The following is an 18,089-nucleotide window of genomic DNA, read 5'->3' as shown; positions in this document are numbered from 1 at the left end:
TATTATTGAAGCTCATGATGGAAATGAAGGGTTCACTATATTTACTATATTATTTGCTCTACTTCTGTAGGTTTAAAAATTTCTTTTAAAAAAGGAACATAAAACAAAGGAATTCCCTCACCTTACAAAAGAAAATAAGTCTCACAATATGATTACATGCAGTTTAATTTATAAATACACACAGGTCCCTCTATAAATCCCTCAAATTTCATAAACTTCCTTAAAAAAAAAAAAAAAACGTGTGGCAACCCTCTGAGCTCTGGAACACTTTTATGCTGTAAAAGTGCACAAACATACCACTGGCGATCTCCCGTAGGCCGCGGCTGCGGCTGCGGCAGCCGCGGCCGCGCTCATCTGCGGGGAGATGTTGTGCAGCCCCGCGTAGGCAGCTCCGGGGCTGGTCAGCTCCCCATTCATCCCAGCGTGAGGCACGATCCCAAAAGGGGTCGGATATGGACAAGGTACTGCCATTGGGGTCCTTAGGCTTGAGGCTACAGACCCAAATGGAAGGAAGGAGAAAAACCAATGATACACACATGAGACAATAATGAAGTATAATGAACATCAGGAGCAACACACTCTTATGTACGTTAAAAAGTAGGATCCATAGTTCAAATAAGCTTATGTTAATATTCTCAAAAGTCATTCAAGCCTTCATCAGGGTTCATGTCTTCCCCTTATTTTACTGAACACCTACTATGTGTCAGACATGGTAAGTGCCAGGTGCTTGATCTGGATTAAAGAACCTACAGCCAGTCAATGCTGGTCATTAGTACTCTTAATGTATTACACTCTTTAAATTGCTTAGATTTCTTTAAAAACAGGAAGCATAAATATGTAGAGAAACTTTTTTCTCACTAACCCAAGGGGTCGACTCCTGGCGGTTTTCCGGGGACAGGCCTCAATCCGGGAGTGGAATTACTGCCTGGGGTGGGTGCATCGCTTCGTGGAGTAGGGGTATTGGACTTCGACACAGGAGTGGTAGATTTTTCATTCTAACAAGAGATGTAATGGAATACACTGCTAATTAGAACACAATTTTAACAATTATGTTAAACCTTTGAAAAGGTAAGGTAAAAGAAAAGGAAAAAGAAATGGAAAAGATTCTTCAGCATGGGCCTCTATTGTCATTAGTTAAAAAGAGCTATCAAAGAAACAAAAAGTGTTTCCTGAGACCACAAAACCAATGTTCAAGAGGAAATAAATCAAAGCTGAATTTGGGGCAGAGTAGACCATTTCCAGGAAACTGGTCTGAGTTAGACAGACACTGACAAATCATGACGTCCCGATGTGACTGGCCACTTGCTGGCTGCTTTAATACTGAGTGGTTTGAGTTGGGTTCCTGATGGATTGTTCGTGCCACAAGACGCTCCCCTGGTTAACAGGTCCCATTAAAAAAGATCCAAGCCTGGGGCTTCCCTGGTGGCGCAGTGGTTGAGAATCTGCCTGCTACTGCAGAGGACATGGGTTCGAGCCCTGGTCTGGGAAGATCCCACATGCCGCGGAGCAACTAGGCCCGTGAGCCACAGCTACTGAGCCTGCGCGTCTGGAGCCTGTGCTCCGCAACAAGAGAGGCCGCGATAGTGAGAGGCCCGCGCACCGCGATGAAGAGTGGCCCCCGCTCACCGCAACTAGAGAAAGCCCTCACACAGAAACGAAGACCCAACACAGCCAAAAATAAATAAATAAATTAAAAAAAAAAAAAAAAAAAAAGATCCAAGCCTGAATCATCACAGAGGTCAGCACAGAGGAGCTGCCATTACAAGGCCGGAAGGCCAAGAGAAAACAACAGAAAAAAACTTAATCTAGCCCTGTGCCAGACACATTCTCCAAAACTGCAGACAAACTGAGGAATTTTCTTTCCCTCAGCTGTGAATTCAAAAGGTTATTTGAAAACGGAATTCGTCTTTTTTTTTTTTTTTTTTAATGTTATGTTACAAGGACACAACTGGTGAGGAAAAAGGAAGGCACACTACATAAAAATGCAATTAACTACACAGCCACAGAAGAAGGGGGTATGGGGAGATTACCCGGACTTGCAAGCAGTTTTATTTGTGCATTTCTGATTTGTGGTGTGAGTCAAGGTAGACTTTTATAAACGACAGATTACTTTTTAGATAGGAAGGGAAAATTATTGCAATCATATATAGCTTGGTAATTCCAACAAAGCTAGCAACAAAATCACATCCAAGCCAAAAACTAAATTTACCATAAACCACAGGTGACAAAACCATCTCTGTAACCCCAGTATATATTTTTCTTCATCTTCGCTGAGACTTGTTTCACTCAGTTTCCTCATGTCCCTCCCCTATCCTTGCAAAAAGACTCACAAAACAAACATCCATCATCAACAAAGTCAGTGAACCCGCTCTGTTCCAAAAGTACTTTTGTCAGTTCAACTTGAATACTGAACATACACACATGCTTGGTGGTAAAAGTCCTATGGAAAAATGTGGAAAATACAAAATTTTAAAAACAATTTAACCTAACCATCTGGAAACGGGCAACGCTAAGAAAGATGGTGAGGAACTGCTTACAAGGCTAAGTTCTTTGGATTTGGAGGAAGGAGTACTGCTGGAGGATGCGATTGAGGCTGGACTGATGGGGGCATCTTTCTTGAGAAGGCGTGTCTTGTCCAGGCCATTCTCTCTTGGGGAATGTGCAGGGCTCCCTCGAGGTGAGGATGGATCCTACAAAGGAACATCAAGGGTATCAAATGCAGCACAGCGCATTCACAGTGCCAGAGTACTTGGTGTGGACGTTTCTAGCCAAAAGTCTTCAACAGCTTAGAAGCAAAAAATGTTCTGGAATAGATCATAAGACTCATCAAGTGGCTGAAGAAAATATTCAGTATAGAGGTCAATGAAAATACTACAAAATTTATAGTACTTATTTAAAACAGAAACAAAAATCAAAACTCTACAAATTTGCAGGTCACTTGCCAAGGGGTGTGCATTCATGGTGGTAACAACACATCTGCACTTCATAGAGTAGAGTAGCAATAAAAAAGGATCAGTAATATAAATTTTTCAGGTAAATAAAACGTGGGCCCCTTCAGAAATTAAGGAAACATTGTGGATACTCATTGTTGGGACACTAATCATTGTTATAACTGGTTAAGAGCAGGAAGTCAAATGAGCCACAAACATACCTCATTGGAAACGTCAACCACCAAGTTGTCATCACTCTTCTCACCATCGCTGTCCTGCATTGACAATTGAGAAGCATTATCTCCTCCCCCAGGCAAAAAAAGAAAAAGAAGAAGAAAAAAAAAAAGGCAGCCAGATTTACCCTAGGTAAGTCCAGAGTCATTAACTCCTCACATTTTATAAAAATGAACTGCACCAAACAGTGCTAAACACTCCACAATGAACTGTGTTCTTTAATCTTCATGACGATGTTACGAGGTAGGTAATAGGAAACACAGGACGATTCCACTGTAGTTTAAAAAACTGAAGCTTATGGCTTATTACTCTAGTATCAGGTGCCAACTGGCAGGCCCACGCTACAGAATCCAGCCTACAGAAGGGTGGGATTTGTTCTGTCAGTGTCTTTCAAAGACAGATAAAGAGCCACAATTTTTAAACTGGGAGGTTTCACATGCAATTTCAAGTTCTCAGCTTCCTTCGAGGCCTGCAGTCTTGCAGGGCACCACCAGAGGAAGCAGGGTGGAGTCGGCCTGCCTCCACACCAGTGAGTCCCATCCCACTTGCCCTCTTCACTGTGTGATCTGAAGAACCAGCCACTGAAGGAAAATGAGCTTCAACTCATGCTAGGGACACATCTGGATGCTTCTGCAAGTTATATTCCACAAAACGTGCTACATTCCTCAGCACAGGAGGTCATCTAGACATTTTAACAGGTTGTCTGTGATTTCACCTTTTTCCTTAACATTTCTAGCTGGCCACAGAAAATTCGACCACCTTGAAATTTATGGAGGGAAGCAAATACATCTAATAGAAATAATATGGAACACAAGTCTTCTATCGGTTGCAGGATAAAGCACTGTTCTGCGGCTCACAGACACATGTGCACTCACTTGCAAACACAGACCTTCCGCCAGCCACTTGAGACACAGCTAGAACTGCAATAACTATTTTTCTCTCCTAGGATGTTGTTATCTTGTGTTCTAGTTTTGGTTGGTAATAGTAAGACGGTAAAAAGGCCGCTGATCAAAAAGCAAGGTAAACTGCCTCCCCCAAAGCAAAGGTGAGTGAACCTACATAACGAGCTGCGATCTCCTTTTCTTCAGTTTTCTGCTTTTTGCTATCAGAGGAGTAGTCTGTGGAGTTTCTGTGCTTCTCAGCACCTCGGAAACTGGCTGACGGGGATACCGAAGAGCTCTGGAATTAGAAAGGGAAGCGGGACTGAGAGATGACCAGCCATTCAACAATGTCATTTTTTTTAATCACTTGAGACTTTATCTCCTTTTCATTCTTTAGCACACACTCACAGAGCTGTTAAGAGGAGACAGGAGAGAGGGGAGGAGGTGAAAGGAAGATGAGAACAAAGGTATAGAGAAAAAAGAAAAGGGGAAGAAGGAAAGAACAAGACAGAAGAAGTAGAGATGGGACAGAGAGAGCAGAGGAATAAAAAGAGGAGGCAGGGAATAGGTTAAACGCAAAAGGCAGAGGGGGTTTGGTCTAAAGGAGAAGTTTATATTTTATCGAGAAAGGAAGCAGATACAAGAGAAAGAGGAGAAAGAAAAGGCAGCCCCCCGCCCAGCCCTAATTTGCCAGCTGATGAGAAGCCAGTGTTTCAAGCCTCTATAGAGAAACTGAATAAATTAGAGTCCACCTTGAGAGATAATTACTAATTTTTCAGTGAAAAAAGAGAGGTACTCCTTGGGGATTTTAGCACCCAAATATGATGACACAAAGGTCATGCTTCCAGAATTTTGCTTTAGTCCCGCAACTTAAGGGCCTGGGAGATGCAGAGTGGCAGGTAAAACAACAACAACATGACAACAACAAAACCACACCTACAAAAATGCACTTTATTATTTTTCTGACTCCTAGAGTTTCCATGATCTGCTCTTTTCTTTAACCTCTGGAAATCCAGGAACCCCATTAGGACCAGGGAATAGAAAGATGGTCCCTCCTTCTTGGAATCACAGTTGGGGGTGATCTGTTTGGGCTCAGGCCATGTCTGTCATCTCTGCTCTTCCAAAGAGCTCTCAGCTGGAGGAGTACCACACACAGAAAACAAACACCAGTGACAGAGAAATTCTCTGAAGCACAGAGAATGAGTCTGCCATCGAGGTCAGGTGGTTACTGGGCACACTGAGATGATATGACAGCTTAAAACCATAGATGAAGAAGAAAGCACTGATAAAAACTGTAACTAACTTCAAGGATTGGCTAGTGACTCAGTCCCACACAGACCAAGGAGAAGCTCTAAAATAAAGGGGAGGTATAAGGAGAAGGAGCAGGGCTGAGTGCAGGCCTAACCTGTTGAGGGTGAACTGAAGGCCTGCAGAGCCAAGTCCCTCAGGGGGGCACCAGGGCAGCACTCCCGAGTACTAGATTAACCCAGTTGGGGTGGGAAAGGGCTGATCTTGGAGGGCAAAGGCAAGGAAACTTGGAAATATGGGAAAAAAGTTCTAGCAAGAACAAAGAATCACCACCAGAATCTTTGCCTGGCATCCAAAATCAATTCAGAAAACTGTTCAGTAAAGCTTTTCCTCATTTATAACTTTACTCATCTTACATCAAATTTACTCCTTGTACTTTTTTTTCTTTACTTTATTAGTCTGTTAGCAATAATTAAGTCTTTTTTCCACCCCTGTGTCGGTATAGCTACCAAAAGATCACCCCCTAGTGGTCAGCTGTGGTGACGGCAACTCCTCCACTAGCTCCAAAGGCAGGGGTGCAGAGTGGGAGTTTGGAGGAGGAGGAAGACTGAGAAGGATCAGTGAGTTCCCATTGATAGAGGCTGGAAAACCCTAAACCCTTCCTTCCTGTATCAGTCCCTTAAATGTAGGCACCAAGCCCTCTAACTATCCCTACTCAAACATACACTCTTATATGTTTGGTGGCAGAAAAGATGGCAGGCATTATTCATTAAGGCTGAAGACAGAAGCAAAACACTAGAAGCCAAACAATTTTAAAAAGTGGATTGATTGCTTCTTGACTTTCATATATGTCCGCTGAGTTCCAATCCTCATTCCCAAGCCATAAGACTTGATTCAATGCTTCTGCTTTGCTTTCCTACCATGACCCAAGGCAATCAGGTTTTTACAACCATTACCTCTTTGAAATCATGCACACAAACACCATCTGTGAGCTACTACCTAACATACTTAATGCCAGAGCCTGTATCTAGTTTCTCCCCTCTCCAGTCTATCCTCCACATTTCTGGGATTCGTTTCCCAAACAGAGATTCTCACCCTTCCTTAAAAATGACAAATGGTGTCCCGTCGTCCATAGGAAAAAAGACCAAACTTCTGAGTACAGCTGTTTTCCAAAGCCCTTCACTCCCTGCCCCAATCCAGGGCCTGGGCCTTGTCTCAGAGCTCAGAGCTTGTTGCTCCCTGGTGCGCCATCTATTTTCATTGCATTGGCAGCCTTTTTTCCTGGCTCTCAAGAATGCCCTTTCCCTCAGTATCTTCCTTTTGAAATCCTCCCTCACCATTCTTAAGAACCAGCTCTAAACGTCACTGTTCAAAGCTCTCTCAGACACTGACAGGCAGAATTAATCACTCTTTGTTCCCTTAACATTTTGTTCACCCAATGAGTGGAGCGCTCCCAATCAATTGATAGCTGTTTGTTTACAAGGTGCTTCCCACTCCAGGCTGTGGGTTCCTGGGGGCGGGGGCACCCACCCAGCGCAGTGAGTGGCACAGAACTGCCAAGAATTTTTTTCGAACTTAAATGACTGAACAACCCCTCGGCACTCCTCAATCTTAATCCAAAATTCATGTGATACATTCCTTTTCAGAGGGCCTCTTGGCCAAACAAATCCACAGGAAACCGTTCACTAGAGTAGGATCTGAGGCGTGGCACCCCTTGGATCTGGCAACTTGGCAGCTCTGCCCCCTTCTTCACCTTAATCCTCTACCTACTTCTACATGCCTTCATCCTACTACTGTGATATTTTACAAAAAGAAGAAAAACTGTGTGTACATGTGTATGATTACTGATACTACACACTTAACATTATTTTCACTCTGTCAAAAAGGAAAACTGATTTTTTTTTAACATCTTTATTGGAGTATAATTGCTTTACAATGGTGTGTCAGTTTCTGCTTTATAACAAAGTGTATCAGTCATACATATACATATATCCCCATATCTCTTCCCTCTTGCGTCTCCCTCCCTCCCACCCTCCCTATCCCACCCCTCTAGGTGGTCACAAAGCACCGAGCTGATCTCCCTGTGCTATGCGGCTGCTTCCCACTAGCTATCTATTTTACATTTGGTAGTGTGTATATGTCAAGGGGGAAGGGTAAGCTGGGACGAAGTCAGGAAAACTGATTTTTAAACGATGACAAAATACTTTCTTAAAACTTAATACTGAATGGTAATGCTTATTAATTGGCACACATGTACAAAGAGCTTTTTTTTTTTTTTTAAGCCGGCTGTTTCAGGCACTGTGGACAGTATTTTATTTGTGAATTTTACTGCAGAACAGAGTTGCATGTTGGAGTTTCCTGGTAGAATGATCAAGTAGTTAATTATCACTAGCATTTAAAGGTTAAGCTGCACAATAGGCACTGGGGCAATCAGCAATGTTCTAATAACATAATTGCTCTAGAATCAAATTGGACTTGGCACGGACTCTCATCATGAATCTTACAAGTCCACCATTCTGCCACTGGAAGGCCATTTGGATCTTTGCTAGACATGCGAACAGGAGGAATGAAATACTGATAAAGACAAAGTCACACTTTTACAAGAAAAGCTTATTTTTTATTTCTCTACTGTAATTTTAAAAGCTTAGCTAGGTTAGATATTTCCCTAACATTACATAAGAAACTTACTGGAGCTGCATTATTACTCCTTAGAAATCTACAGACTTAGAAACATCAAACATAAATCTTTCTCATTACAGTTTGATCATGTAAATATACTAGCAAATTAGTTATGAACAAAGAGTCACAATCAGAAAGCGGTGGCCGATGTGGAAAGGGCAAAATACCTTAAATGTGAATTGTTAGTAAAAACCTCTCAAAAATAAAGTAATAACCTAGAATTAAAAAACAAAAAGTTCTGTATTTTTAAAAAATAAACACATATTGGGATATTGAAAAAACAAGGTAGATGTCTAATAAAAGATAAAGAGGAGGGAAACAGAGCGAAAATAAGAAAAAAATAATATATCTTTATGAATCTTATATGGAAATCCTAATTGCTTTGATAATAAAAGATAAGCTTTAAAGTCAGTTAATTCCTAACATTATAAATCATGTTATCTCAAAATGAGAAAAATTCTAGATCCTAGTTTGAAATCCAACCTGGACTTTACTAAGGCTACTGTTTAAGTCAGCTGCAAAACTGCTACTCTAACAGTAATTCATTCAGTACAGGCATTAGTTTGGGTCAGGGACACTCAGGGGGAGTTTATTTATGGCGGTGGAGGTGGGGAGGATGGAGAAGGCAGGCTTAAAGCCCTGTAAGACCCTTTACTGATGTCACACCAAAGCCCTCCAGCAATCTAAACGGGTGACCCCACCATCCCCTTTGCTGTGATTCCTCTGCCACCTCAAGATCAAAGATGACCAGGTATGAGAAAGAGCTCCATAAAGCATTCTCCCGCCCCAAAAGAGGCAGTGCTGTTACAATCAGCTAATTATAATAACAGGTAGCACAGATTTTACTAGCAGGCAAGAGCATCTCTCTGGAGTCCAGACTGCCTGGGTTAAAAATCTTCCACTTAATATCCCTGTAGCCTTGAGGATGTTGCTCAGTCTCAATCAGTCTGGAGTCTGCAGTCAACAACACCCCACCCACTCCGTCAACCAGGCTGCTCTGAGGGCTAAGTGAAAGAAGCCACATAAAGCATAAGGCACAGCCCTTGGCAAATAACTGAGCCCCAGCAAAAGCAACTCAGCCCTGTGACTGTGTGCTGCACACTATTTACTTACAGAGCTAGTGTGGATCTTCTATTTTAAGCCTCACATAAGGACTATTCTAGGTGTTTGGGTAGCACTGCCCCTCAGCATAGATATGCAGATAATCCATAATAATGGTTCCAATAGGCTGCTATTACCAAAACACATCTTTCAACAATTACAATAAGGTTTTGGTTCAATACTGCAGGCAAGACTATAAATACCACCTCCACGCTGGACTTTCTAATTTGATTTCAAATGCACATCAAACTAACTCTGCTTTCCACTGGCACAGGTGCAGTGCTCCGATGTCCCTGCCCACTTACAAGATCCCAAACGGCAAGAATATGCTATAAAGGTCGAGTGGACAACCATGATCAAGAACTCTAAAACTCATTGCTCATCAGCTGCGGCCTTCAGACACCCCATCTACCTGGCACCAAAGGGTAAATCCACTTTCAAACAGATAAAGAGGATAAGGACAGGGAAGGGCACCACGAAAATCTGGCCAGGGTGACTGCAAGTCCCGGACTGTCCCCACTTCACACCTGTTGTCCAGGTCTCTTCACCCTCAAAAACCAGCCCACTTTAGAAGATGAATACACTGCTACTCTTAACTGTAGTTCTTTCAGTACAGGAATTAGTTTGGGTCAGGGACAATTCAGGGGGACTTTGTTTATGGCAGTTGGCGCAGGGAAGACAGAGAAGGCAGGCCCAAGAGCCCTGTAGACTCTTTTATTGATGCCATAATCAAAGTCCTCAATCATCATTTCCTCTGCAAAAGAGTGATATCTAGAAGAGAAACAGATATTGGTGACTTTCTCGAATACAGAAAGGCCAAGGTACTGCTGGAGATCAGCCAGGGACCCAGCCCACTCCTCCTTCCAAGCGGAGGGCCCTACCATCCTGAGTCACCCGGACTCAATTACAGTCATTAGTCCTCAGGGCATTTCACAGTTGTAAAACACTTTCAACAAGTTGTGAAGGAAAGGTAATATCGTGAATAAACTTCTATACAAAACTAACCATACCATATCCCAGAGCACTTCTGATTAAGGTTTTATTGTATAGCATTACATAAAATGTTTATATTCCTGTTCACAGAGCTCTTTTTATAATAAAACATTTTAACATTTATTATCTCATTTATAAGGAAATAACCAGGAGAGATGGAGAAAATAATCCTCAATTGGGGAAAATTAAGTATAAAAATTTTAAAATGAAAATTATTTTGTCAAAATGTACACGTCTTACATACTGACTCATAACACATGCAAATTTATGTAAATTAGCTTAAAATTTATAGCATGCTGGTGGTGAAAAGCCTGAACATGGTAGGGCTCTGAGCCAGTCACTGGTTGTCAGTTTACTGCTCGTTACAGTAAGACCTTTTTTTTAAAAAAATAACCTGCTTCATTAGGGAAGTCATTAAAAACACAATCTGTATATAATCCTCACAGAACTTGCTTTTTTCAAATTAACATAAATCAAAATTCACCTTCAAAAATGACTGGGACTTTCTGAAGGCCTGCCCTTGATAAAACAATATTTAATATAATCTCCATATAAAGTAATGAGTCTGTTCTTAATAAATGTTTCACCTTCTATAACATTTTGTGAACAACATGTTCTTTAAAATGGTCTGTTGTCATCTTTGTCTTTCTGCTTCTCTCTGGGTAAGAAAAACTCAGTTCAAGATAAATTTCTTTTGCAGATAGTAATCAAAATTCTATCAAACCAGAGGAATGATTAAGGAGAGACGAAGTATCTACAATGGTCATGCTATGGGTACCCGAGTCAAACAGCTATGGGTTCGAGACCAGTCTGTACCATCTGCTGTGTGACCTTGGACAAGTTAATGAACCTCTCCAAGCTTCCATTTCTCCAGTGGGTGTCGAGGACAACAGGAGTACTTCCTTAGTAGGTGGCTGTGAGGATTAGAGGAGAGTGCGTGTTGTGAAGAACAGTCTGGAGCATCATAAAGAGCTTTACCTCTTTGGCTAATGTGGAAAACATGACATAATCTTAGTCCACTTATGGATACGTACCCACTAAGTACGAAATACAGAGATGAATGAAATATACCCCTTGCCCTCCAGTAGGGCTCCGTGAGTTAAATATACTTAGAATACACAAAAGTCCTACATATTTTTTTCCTTCATGCAGTAGAATCTACAGCACTTCAATATTTAGTCATTCATGTTTTGCTTCCAAGGCTTCAGTGCTATCTATTACTTGGTCAGGAAAAAATGCCATAATAATTTACAAGGTATCAATAAAATTGATTTTAAATTATAACATTATCTTAATGTCCTCTTGAGGTTTCTTGACTGTTATTTCCTCTTCCTGGAATAAAGCTGTTGGCTCCACCCCAGAAATTTCATTAAATACAGCTCCTTTAGCTGGCAAGCTAAGCTGCGGGAGCACGATGCTTTGACACTAAAGGTACAGGTTTGCTTCTTATATAGGCACCTGAGCTTCCTCTCTTGACAGCCACAGTCTGCATGTGGTCCAAAGTGTGGGTCACATGAGGAACCAACTAGGGGGATGAGGGGGCCAAGTACATCCCATGACCACTGATGCAGACAGCCCAAAGCACAGGCTGAATTAACCAAGTAGCCTCACTCCTGATCATCACAGATGACATAGTATGAACAGTCCCTCAGAAACTGTAATAAAAATTACCAAGTGCACACAAATATTGCACAGAAGTCACTTATATATCTTTTAAACTGTCTAATCACCCCAAAGTCACTTCATGCCCTTCAGTCCAATGAATATCCTCAAAGTTTGCAAGACCTAACATTCCTATGTGCATTTGTCCTCCACCCAGAATTTCCTTCCCCTCATTTCTACAGATTCTATAAATCTTATATGCAGACACTATGTAAATTATAGTCACATGCACCGGCCACCTTCTTCCGAGATTTTTTTTTTCAGTATAGTACCTATAAAATATATCCTAAATCATTCATTCTAATGCCTTATAATCAATGTTACTAAGTCTTACTAACAAATATAATCAATGTTACTAAGTCTTACTGACACATCAGATGTGGTACACTGAGGCTGACTGCCCTACAAACAAATGGGGGGAAAGCGGCTGGCAAAATTTTCCTTCCTGCATTTTCTGGGAAGGGTGAATTGGCTTTAGACTCATTCTTGTGCTGTGCTCTGTTCTTGAATCAAAATATCAACATACTTCTAACAGCTGCTTGGAAAGAAGCTGAAGTAGGGTAGGTGCTCAGAGAAAAAAGTGACTCAGCTTTAAGACTTGGCAAGCTGTATCTTAATGGACCAGAACCCTCATTTTAGTAACTATTAAAATTTATTGGAAAAGAAAATCTTTTCGTGTTGCTATTTTTTTTCCAGTAAACTGTTTTAATCTATTTGAAAGGCTAAACATTTTTTTTTTCCCAAGAGCGTTAACTCCACAGAGCCTCATATATATTCTTATGCATTATGTATGCAAGTATACTCTATACAATATCAGAGGGTAATTCAGCAGGAACAGAGAAGGAAACAAGAGTGTACCAATTTAAAGGTAGGCTTCCTAACAGTTTTAATGTCGCTAATCAGAAATGCAAACTCTAGGTCTTCTTCATACCACCTCAAAAGGGCAAAACAGTTTTCAGTGTTCACTCAGCCAATTTGGTTACTGTCATTCATTAAAATATCAAAGTGAATTGTATTCCAGAACAGAACTGACAAACTGAAGTATAACGTGAGCCATATATGTATTTAAATTTTTTCTAGTAGCCAGACTTTTACAAAATTTAAAAGAAACAGGTAAGGTGAATTTTAATTGTATATTAATTTAACCCAATGTATCAAAAAGTATCGTGTCAACGTATAATCAATATCAAAATTATTAATGAAACATTTTATTTTTTTTTCATTTTTATTTTTTTTAAGTACTGAGTCTTTAAAATCTGGTTTGCATTTTACCCTTACAGCACATCTCAATTTGGACTGGCTACATTTCTGGTGCTCAGTAACCACATGTGGTGTCTGGCTACCATATTAGATGACACAGGTCTAAAATTTCTTGAAGTCACAGTAGGAATCAACAGGAATTAACACAAGCATCTGACACTTTACAGACACTGTCTACCCTCTCTAATCCAGTGGAAAGTCTCTTTCTCAGAGCGCTGGACACCCCCTACTCTTTCACCCCTCAGTGGAGGCTTCTGCCAAGAACGCGCTTCCCTGGCCTCTGAGCAGCTAGCATCTTTTCACCTTTTATTCCTCAGCTGCTTAAATGCCACCTTCTCAGAAAGATCTTGTCGGTGATGCTATCCAAGGTGATCCCTCCTGGAAATCCCTACCACAGTCCCTTGTTTACTTCCTTCCTAGCATTTCTATCCCGGCCAGTATTTTGATTATTTGCTAGTCTCTTCTACTTGACTAGAAATTCTACGAAGACTTGGTCTGCTGCCTCAATTAAGGGCTGCTGTACAAATGAATGAATACAAAACTTGATCTGCTCATGTATCAATACTCATGTATATGTCTTACTTGTTTCCATAACATTTTTACTATCTAGAGAGTAGAGATTATACACTCCTAAAGGGCGTGTGCCCTTGGGCTAAGTATTTCTTTGTGTTCTCAGCCCTCCATATGACGCCCGCCATGGTCAGAAGAACAGCTGGAGTTGGGGGTGGGGGGCCTGGTGCAAGCACATGCAGCAGGCACATCCAAAGGAGGGAGGGAGGGGGGCAGCCCTCAAAAGTGGTAGTTTGGAAAGTGATGTAGTGACAAGACAATTTTCAGGACAATGTTAAAAAGACAGCAAGAGGAAGCAGAGTAAAAAATACAATGGAAACAAAAGTCACAATGGTGCCAGGCAGAGAATATGGTCAAAGGCGGTGCCTTTTCCCTGTTTGCTCCCCAACCAATCAAGGGCACAGGCCCCCTCCCCCAAGGTCAGCACCAGGCTTGACCTCTGGGTGGGCAAGCAAGAAATATTTGTTGTTGTAAATGTATCAGGGCCGCCAATTTTTCTTATTATAAAAGAGATACATCTTCAGCATAAGGGAGACATTTTTCAACTGGCTCCCCTCTTCCTGGGCTCTCATCATGTACTCAGCAGCTGTCTGCAGCCAGGGAGAAACAAATCTTACTCAAGTCTGACCACCGAAAAGGCAGGACCTAAATGAACCCTGCCTCACAGACCCACCAGTGAAGAATGCAGGCGTCAGCAGTTCTTTCTGAGGCCACTCATTCAGAGAACAGTGATCCCTGGGGATCTCCTTGAAATGTTTATCTCCCAAGGAGGTTATGTGGTCAAGGAAAAAAATCCTTAACACTCCCACTTTCTTTTTTTTTTTCCGGAGAGGAAGTCACCACACACAGGTGATGAAAGAAAAAGCCAAATATAGGGCAGACAGATAGCATACTTGTTTTTTTAAAAAAGAGCTTTACATTGGTTGATTTCTAAGTCAAAGATGACTATCTCGAGTTTTATGTAAATTTTTAGTACGTAAAGCAACATAAAGCATATTAATATCAGTCAGTTTAAGAAAGTGACTTCAGTATACTGAGGACTAAAAATAAATGAGACACAGATACTCAGAGACACAATTTCAAATCTGTCCAAAGAAGTGATTTCAAGCAGCAGCTTTTATTTGACAACTAGGTCTAAAGATGCAAGGGTTGATCAAATATGTAAAATACTGGAAGAACAAGCAGGAGCTAAGCTGCCACTACTCTAGGCTAAACAGGAAAACAGCATTCCACTAACTGGGGCTGAGATGTTGAAAGGGGGTTCAGGTCACAGTCTAACCTCACCCTGTCCCCCATATCTCAAATGATCGGAGGTCAGAGAGCTAAATTATAAGGGAACTACAGAGAAGGTCTCAGAGCTCTGCTTGCCACCCCTGACAGCTGTGAGTGCTGCAGTGAGCTCCTGCTGACCCTGCTTCCCTCCTGCCCTTCTCCTCCCCGACCACCCAGCCCTGCCCCACCAGCAGTGTCTCTATCAATACTGTCTTCCCCGACGCACTACGGGCTAAGGAGGTTGTTGACCCTTATTCTAACATGTCCTTTTAGGTTAATTACTTTTGTATACTCGGTGTACCCAGTGACATTTAATCACTACAGCGCTACTTGGGTAAACAGAACTGAATGGAGCCAACTGCAATTTGGCATCGAGCTAAATGGTGCGGTAATAGCAGCATGCTGAACACCGGAAGAAAATATTCTCCCTCATCACCCTGAGAAATGAGGGGGATACCATTCCATCAATCACTATTGTATTAAAAAGGAAGAACCCTACAGCTCAGTAGTATGCTTCTGCTATTTAATACTAGATATGGCTTGAAAGAATCCTGCACTTTGCAATGTAAGGACAGTAAAGTTTTTGCTGAATGAATGAATGAAGATCAAAATAACTCAAAGTGTAGGTATGACTTCTGTGGTATGAGTGTCTCCCCTCTGACAGCCTCTCTCTTCACACGGGTACGCACACAAGCACACAAAGTCCATCTCAGGACAGCCCTCTGCTAACAGCCACTCTATCATCCTGCTAGTCTTTTGGTTTGTAAGCATCCAGGGCACAGGAATCTAGATGCAGAAGATCCCACAATCTAGTGTGTACAAGAAAGCATCCAGGAGCAGGGGATTAATCAAAGGTCACGGCACAGACCTCTGAGCCGCTGAGAAGCTTTGCTCAAACACACAGCCATGAGCCTCCTTCCAGTGGGAAGGGAGAGTGGGGCAGAGCCAGCCAGACCCCACCGGAAGCAGAAGTGCTTTCAACACCAGCTGGTGGAATGAGGCTTTGCTCCTCTGTCAGAAGGGCTAACAAAGACTTCGCAAGCAGGGCCTGATGTTGCGACTCCGTCGCAATCCTATGACTTGAGCTGATTGGCTACTCTGTGTTGGCTGTTCTAGACACTGGGGACACAAGGGGAATAAGGCACCGTTTTGCAGCGCAGTGGAGTCTGCAGGGAAGGGGTGGGGGGCATGAAATAATCACAGGCTGCAGAGTGAGAGTGCTCTGGTTTCAAGTCTCAGCTCCAACACACACATATCCAACACATACGTGATTCCAGCACTTTAACCCCTCCAGGCCTCAATTTTCATGCCTGTAAAACGGAGACAAGGATATCTGTCCCACAGGATTGTAATAGAGATTAGATGAGCTAACTAGGAGAAGTGGCAGGTATACACTGCCCTTTCTTTCACGCTTATTTCTGGAATCTGCCCTAGAGGGCGAAGGCCAAGCCCTTATCAGCAACCCAATCCGGGCAAGTCTCCTCTTGCCTTCCTTTCAAAGAGGGTCATGGGCAGTTAGTTTCTCAAGCCTCAGATTCTGAGGAAAAGCCACCCTATTTGTCCGGATTCAAACATTTCAGACAGCCTATTCTCCAGTCTGGGCACCTACTTGCCCCCTTGGCTTGGTGCCCTCTTCAGACATTCTACTCTTTTTCCTTATTTGTAGAATTCATGCCAAAGGTGTCAGCGTGGCCTTGAGTCAGGGTAACAGAGTGAAGACTAGACGTGCACACCAACTTCACTGGAGCGTCACAAACGACTCTACAGTGAGTGAGGTGTGAGGACTAACGGGGTGGTGGGAACACAGCACAAACCCCCTGGTTAATAACGGAATACCATCAGCTACTGACTCGAGAACCAACTAGGTGCCAGGCACCCTGCTGGGCCCTACGGCAGTGACTTGGATCACAACAGAAAGTGAGGATGAGGACCCTGTCCTCAGAGAGCACTCTTTCCAAGTAAGGGACATAAAATAAAGTAAATTAAGTTATCATTAAGAAATTAATAAATCAGTAATATAGTAAGTGCAAATGGCAACATGCTACAAAGGAGATAAACCGGATGCTGAGACTAATGACAGGTGCTCAGGGACGGCCTCTTCAAAGAGAGGACACGCAGGCCGACGTTGGAACTGGAGCCCAGCACGTGAACAGCCAGGAGAACGCTGCTGCAGACAAGGAGAAGAGCAGTGCACAGGCCCCGAAAAGGAACAGAAGGGCTGGGCGTCTGCTGGGGAGGGAGCGCGTGAAGGGGCCGTGTTGGGAGGAGGGAGGGCCAGGCTCTGCGGGCCCAGCAGGCCATGCTGAAGTCTGTGTTTTATTCTAAGTGCCCTTGAAGGGGACTAATGAGATGGCACACACGTTCTAAACATTGTTCAGGAGATCCTTGAAAAGTTCTATGTTAGAGGGGGCCAGAGTCAGAGTTAAGACTTTTAGAAGCACTTAAGAGCAGAAAAGATTATGTTGCCTACTTCCACGCTTGGTAATTAAAAATGAAAACAATACTAAGTGTACAATATAAACCTCACATGAATGCTAAATTTAAAAGAGCAAAATTCTGGGCTTCCCTGGTGGCGCAGTGGTTGAGAGTCTGCCTGCCAACGCAGGGGACACGGGTTCGAGCCCTGGTCTGGGAAGATCCCACATGCCGCGGAGCAACTAGGCCCGTGAGCCACAATTACTGAGCCTGCGCGTCTGGAGCCTGTGCTCCGCAACAGGAGGCCGCGATAGTGAGAGGCCCACGCACCGCGATGAAGAGTGGCCCCCACTTGCCGCAACTAGAGAAAGCCCTCGCACAGAAACGAAGACCCAACACAGCCATAACTAGATAAATAAATAAATAAAAATTAAAAGAGCAAAATTCTGAATCAGATCATCAAAGCTGAGCTTTCATCATTTTTGGTGTCCTTGCTTTACTAGTGCTGTTAGTATGGGCTTAAGTGAGCCTGCCAGCTAGTAGAGCTTTGGAGGGGAAACAGTGGTCCAGGGGGAGATGCTGGTGGCTCGGACTGGAGGGAGTGCTGGAGAAGGGGAAAAGAGGATGGATTTCAGAGAGATGTAGAGGTATAACCCAGTGTCTTACTTCATATTAACATATATGTGTGTGTGTGTGTGTGTGTGCACGCGCACATCCAAGTAAGGATGCATGTATTCCTGAGTGTATGTAGGTAGAGGCGCCTGTATATAATTAGAATGGAATCAAGTTTGTCAACATACTGGTGTCGTCTTTATGCATCTGTAGTCCGATCTAGGTTTGTCCT

General features: G+C 42.7%; 1 protein-coding gene across 9 annotated transcripts in view; it reads right to left on the bottom strand.

The window, feature by feature from the left end:
• TLE4 (TLE family member 4, transcriptional corepressor) overlaps window positions 1-18,089 on the bottom strand; it is a 147,390-nt gene that overhangs the window by 22,407 nt on the left and 106,894 nt on the right. For 8 of the 9 annotated variants that reach the window (XM_082401435.1, XM_082401440.1, XM_082401441.1 and 5 more), the window contains 5 exons: window positions 4,224-4,343; window positions 3,152-3,205; window positions 2,538-2,690; window positions 863-995; window positions 298-491 (listed from right to left, as the gene is read on the bottom strand). In XM_082401435.1, the coding sequence (XP_082257561.1) occupies window positions 298-491; window positions 863-995; window positions 2,538-2,690; window positions 3,152-3,205; window positions 4,224-4,343 (654 nt within the window). Of the gene's footprint in view, window positions 1-297; window positions 492-862; window positions 996-2,209; window positions 2,309-2,537; window positions 2,691-3,151; window positions 3,206-4,223; window positions 4,344-18,089 lie in introns of all 9 variants that reach the window. The other variant, XM_082401436.1, reaches the window with a different exon arrangement.

The sequence above is a fragment of the Balaenoptera borealis genome, assembly GCF_965194805.1.
Source record: "Balaenoptera borealis genome assembly, chromosome: 8".
In the NCBI taxonomy this organism is placed as follows: Eukaryota; Metazoa; Chordata; class Mammalia; order Artiodactyla; family Balaenopteridae; genus Balaenoptera; species Balaenoptera borealis.
The sequence above is the reverse complement of the archived record's forward strand: the minus strand, read 5'-3'. Positions and strand labels throughout refer to the sequence as shown.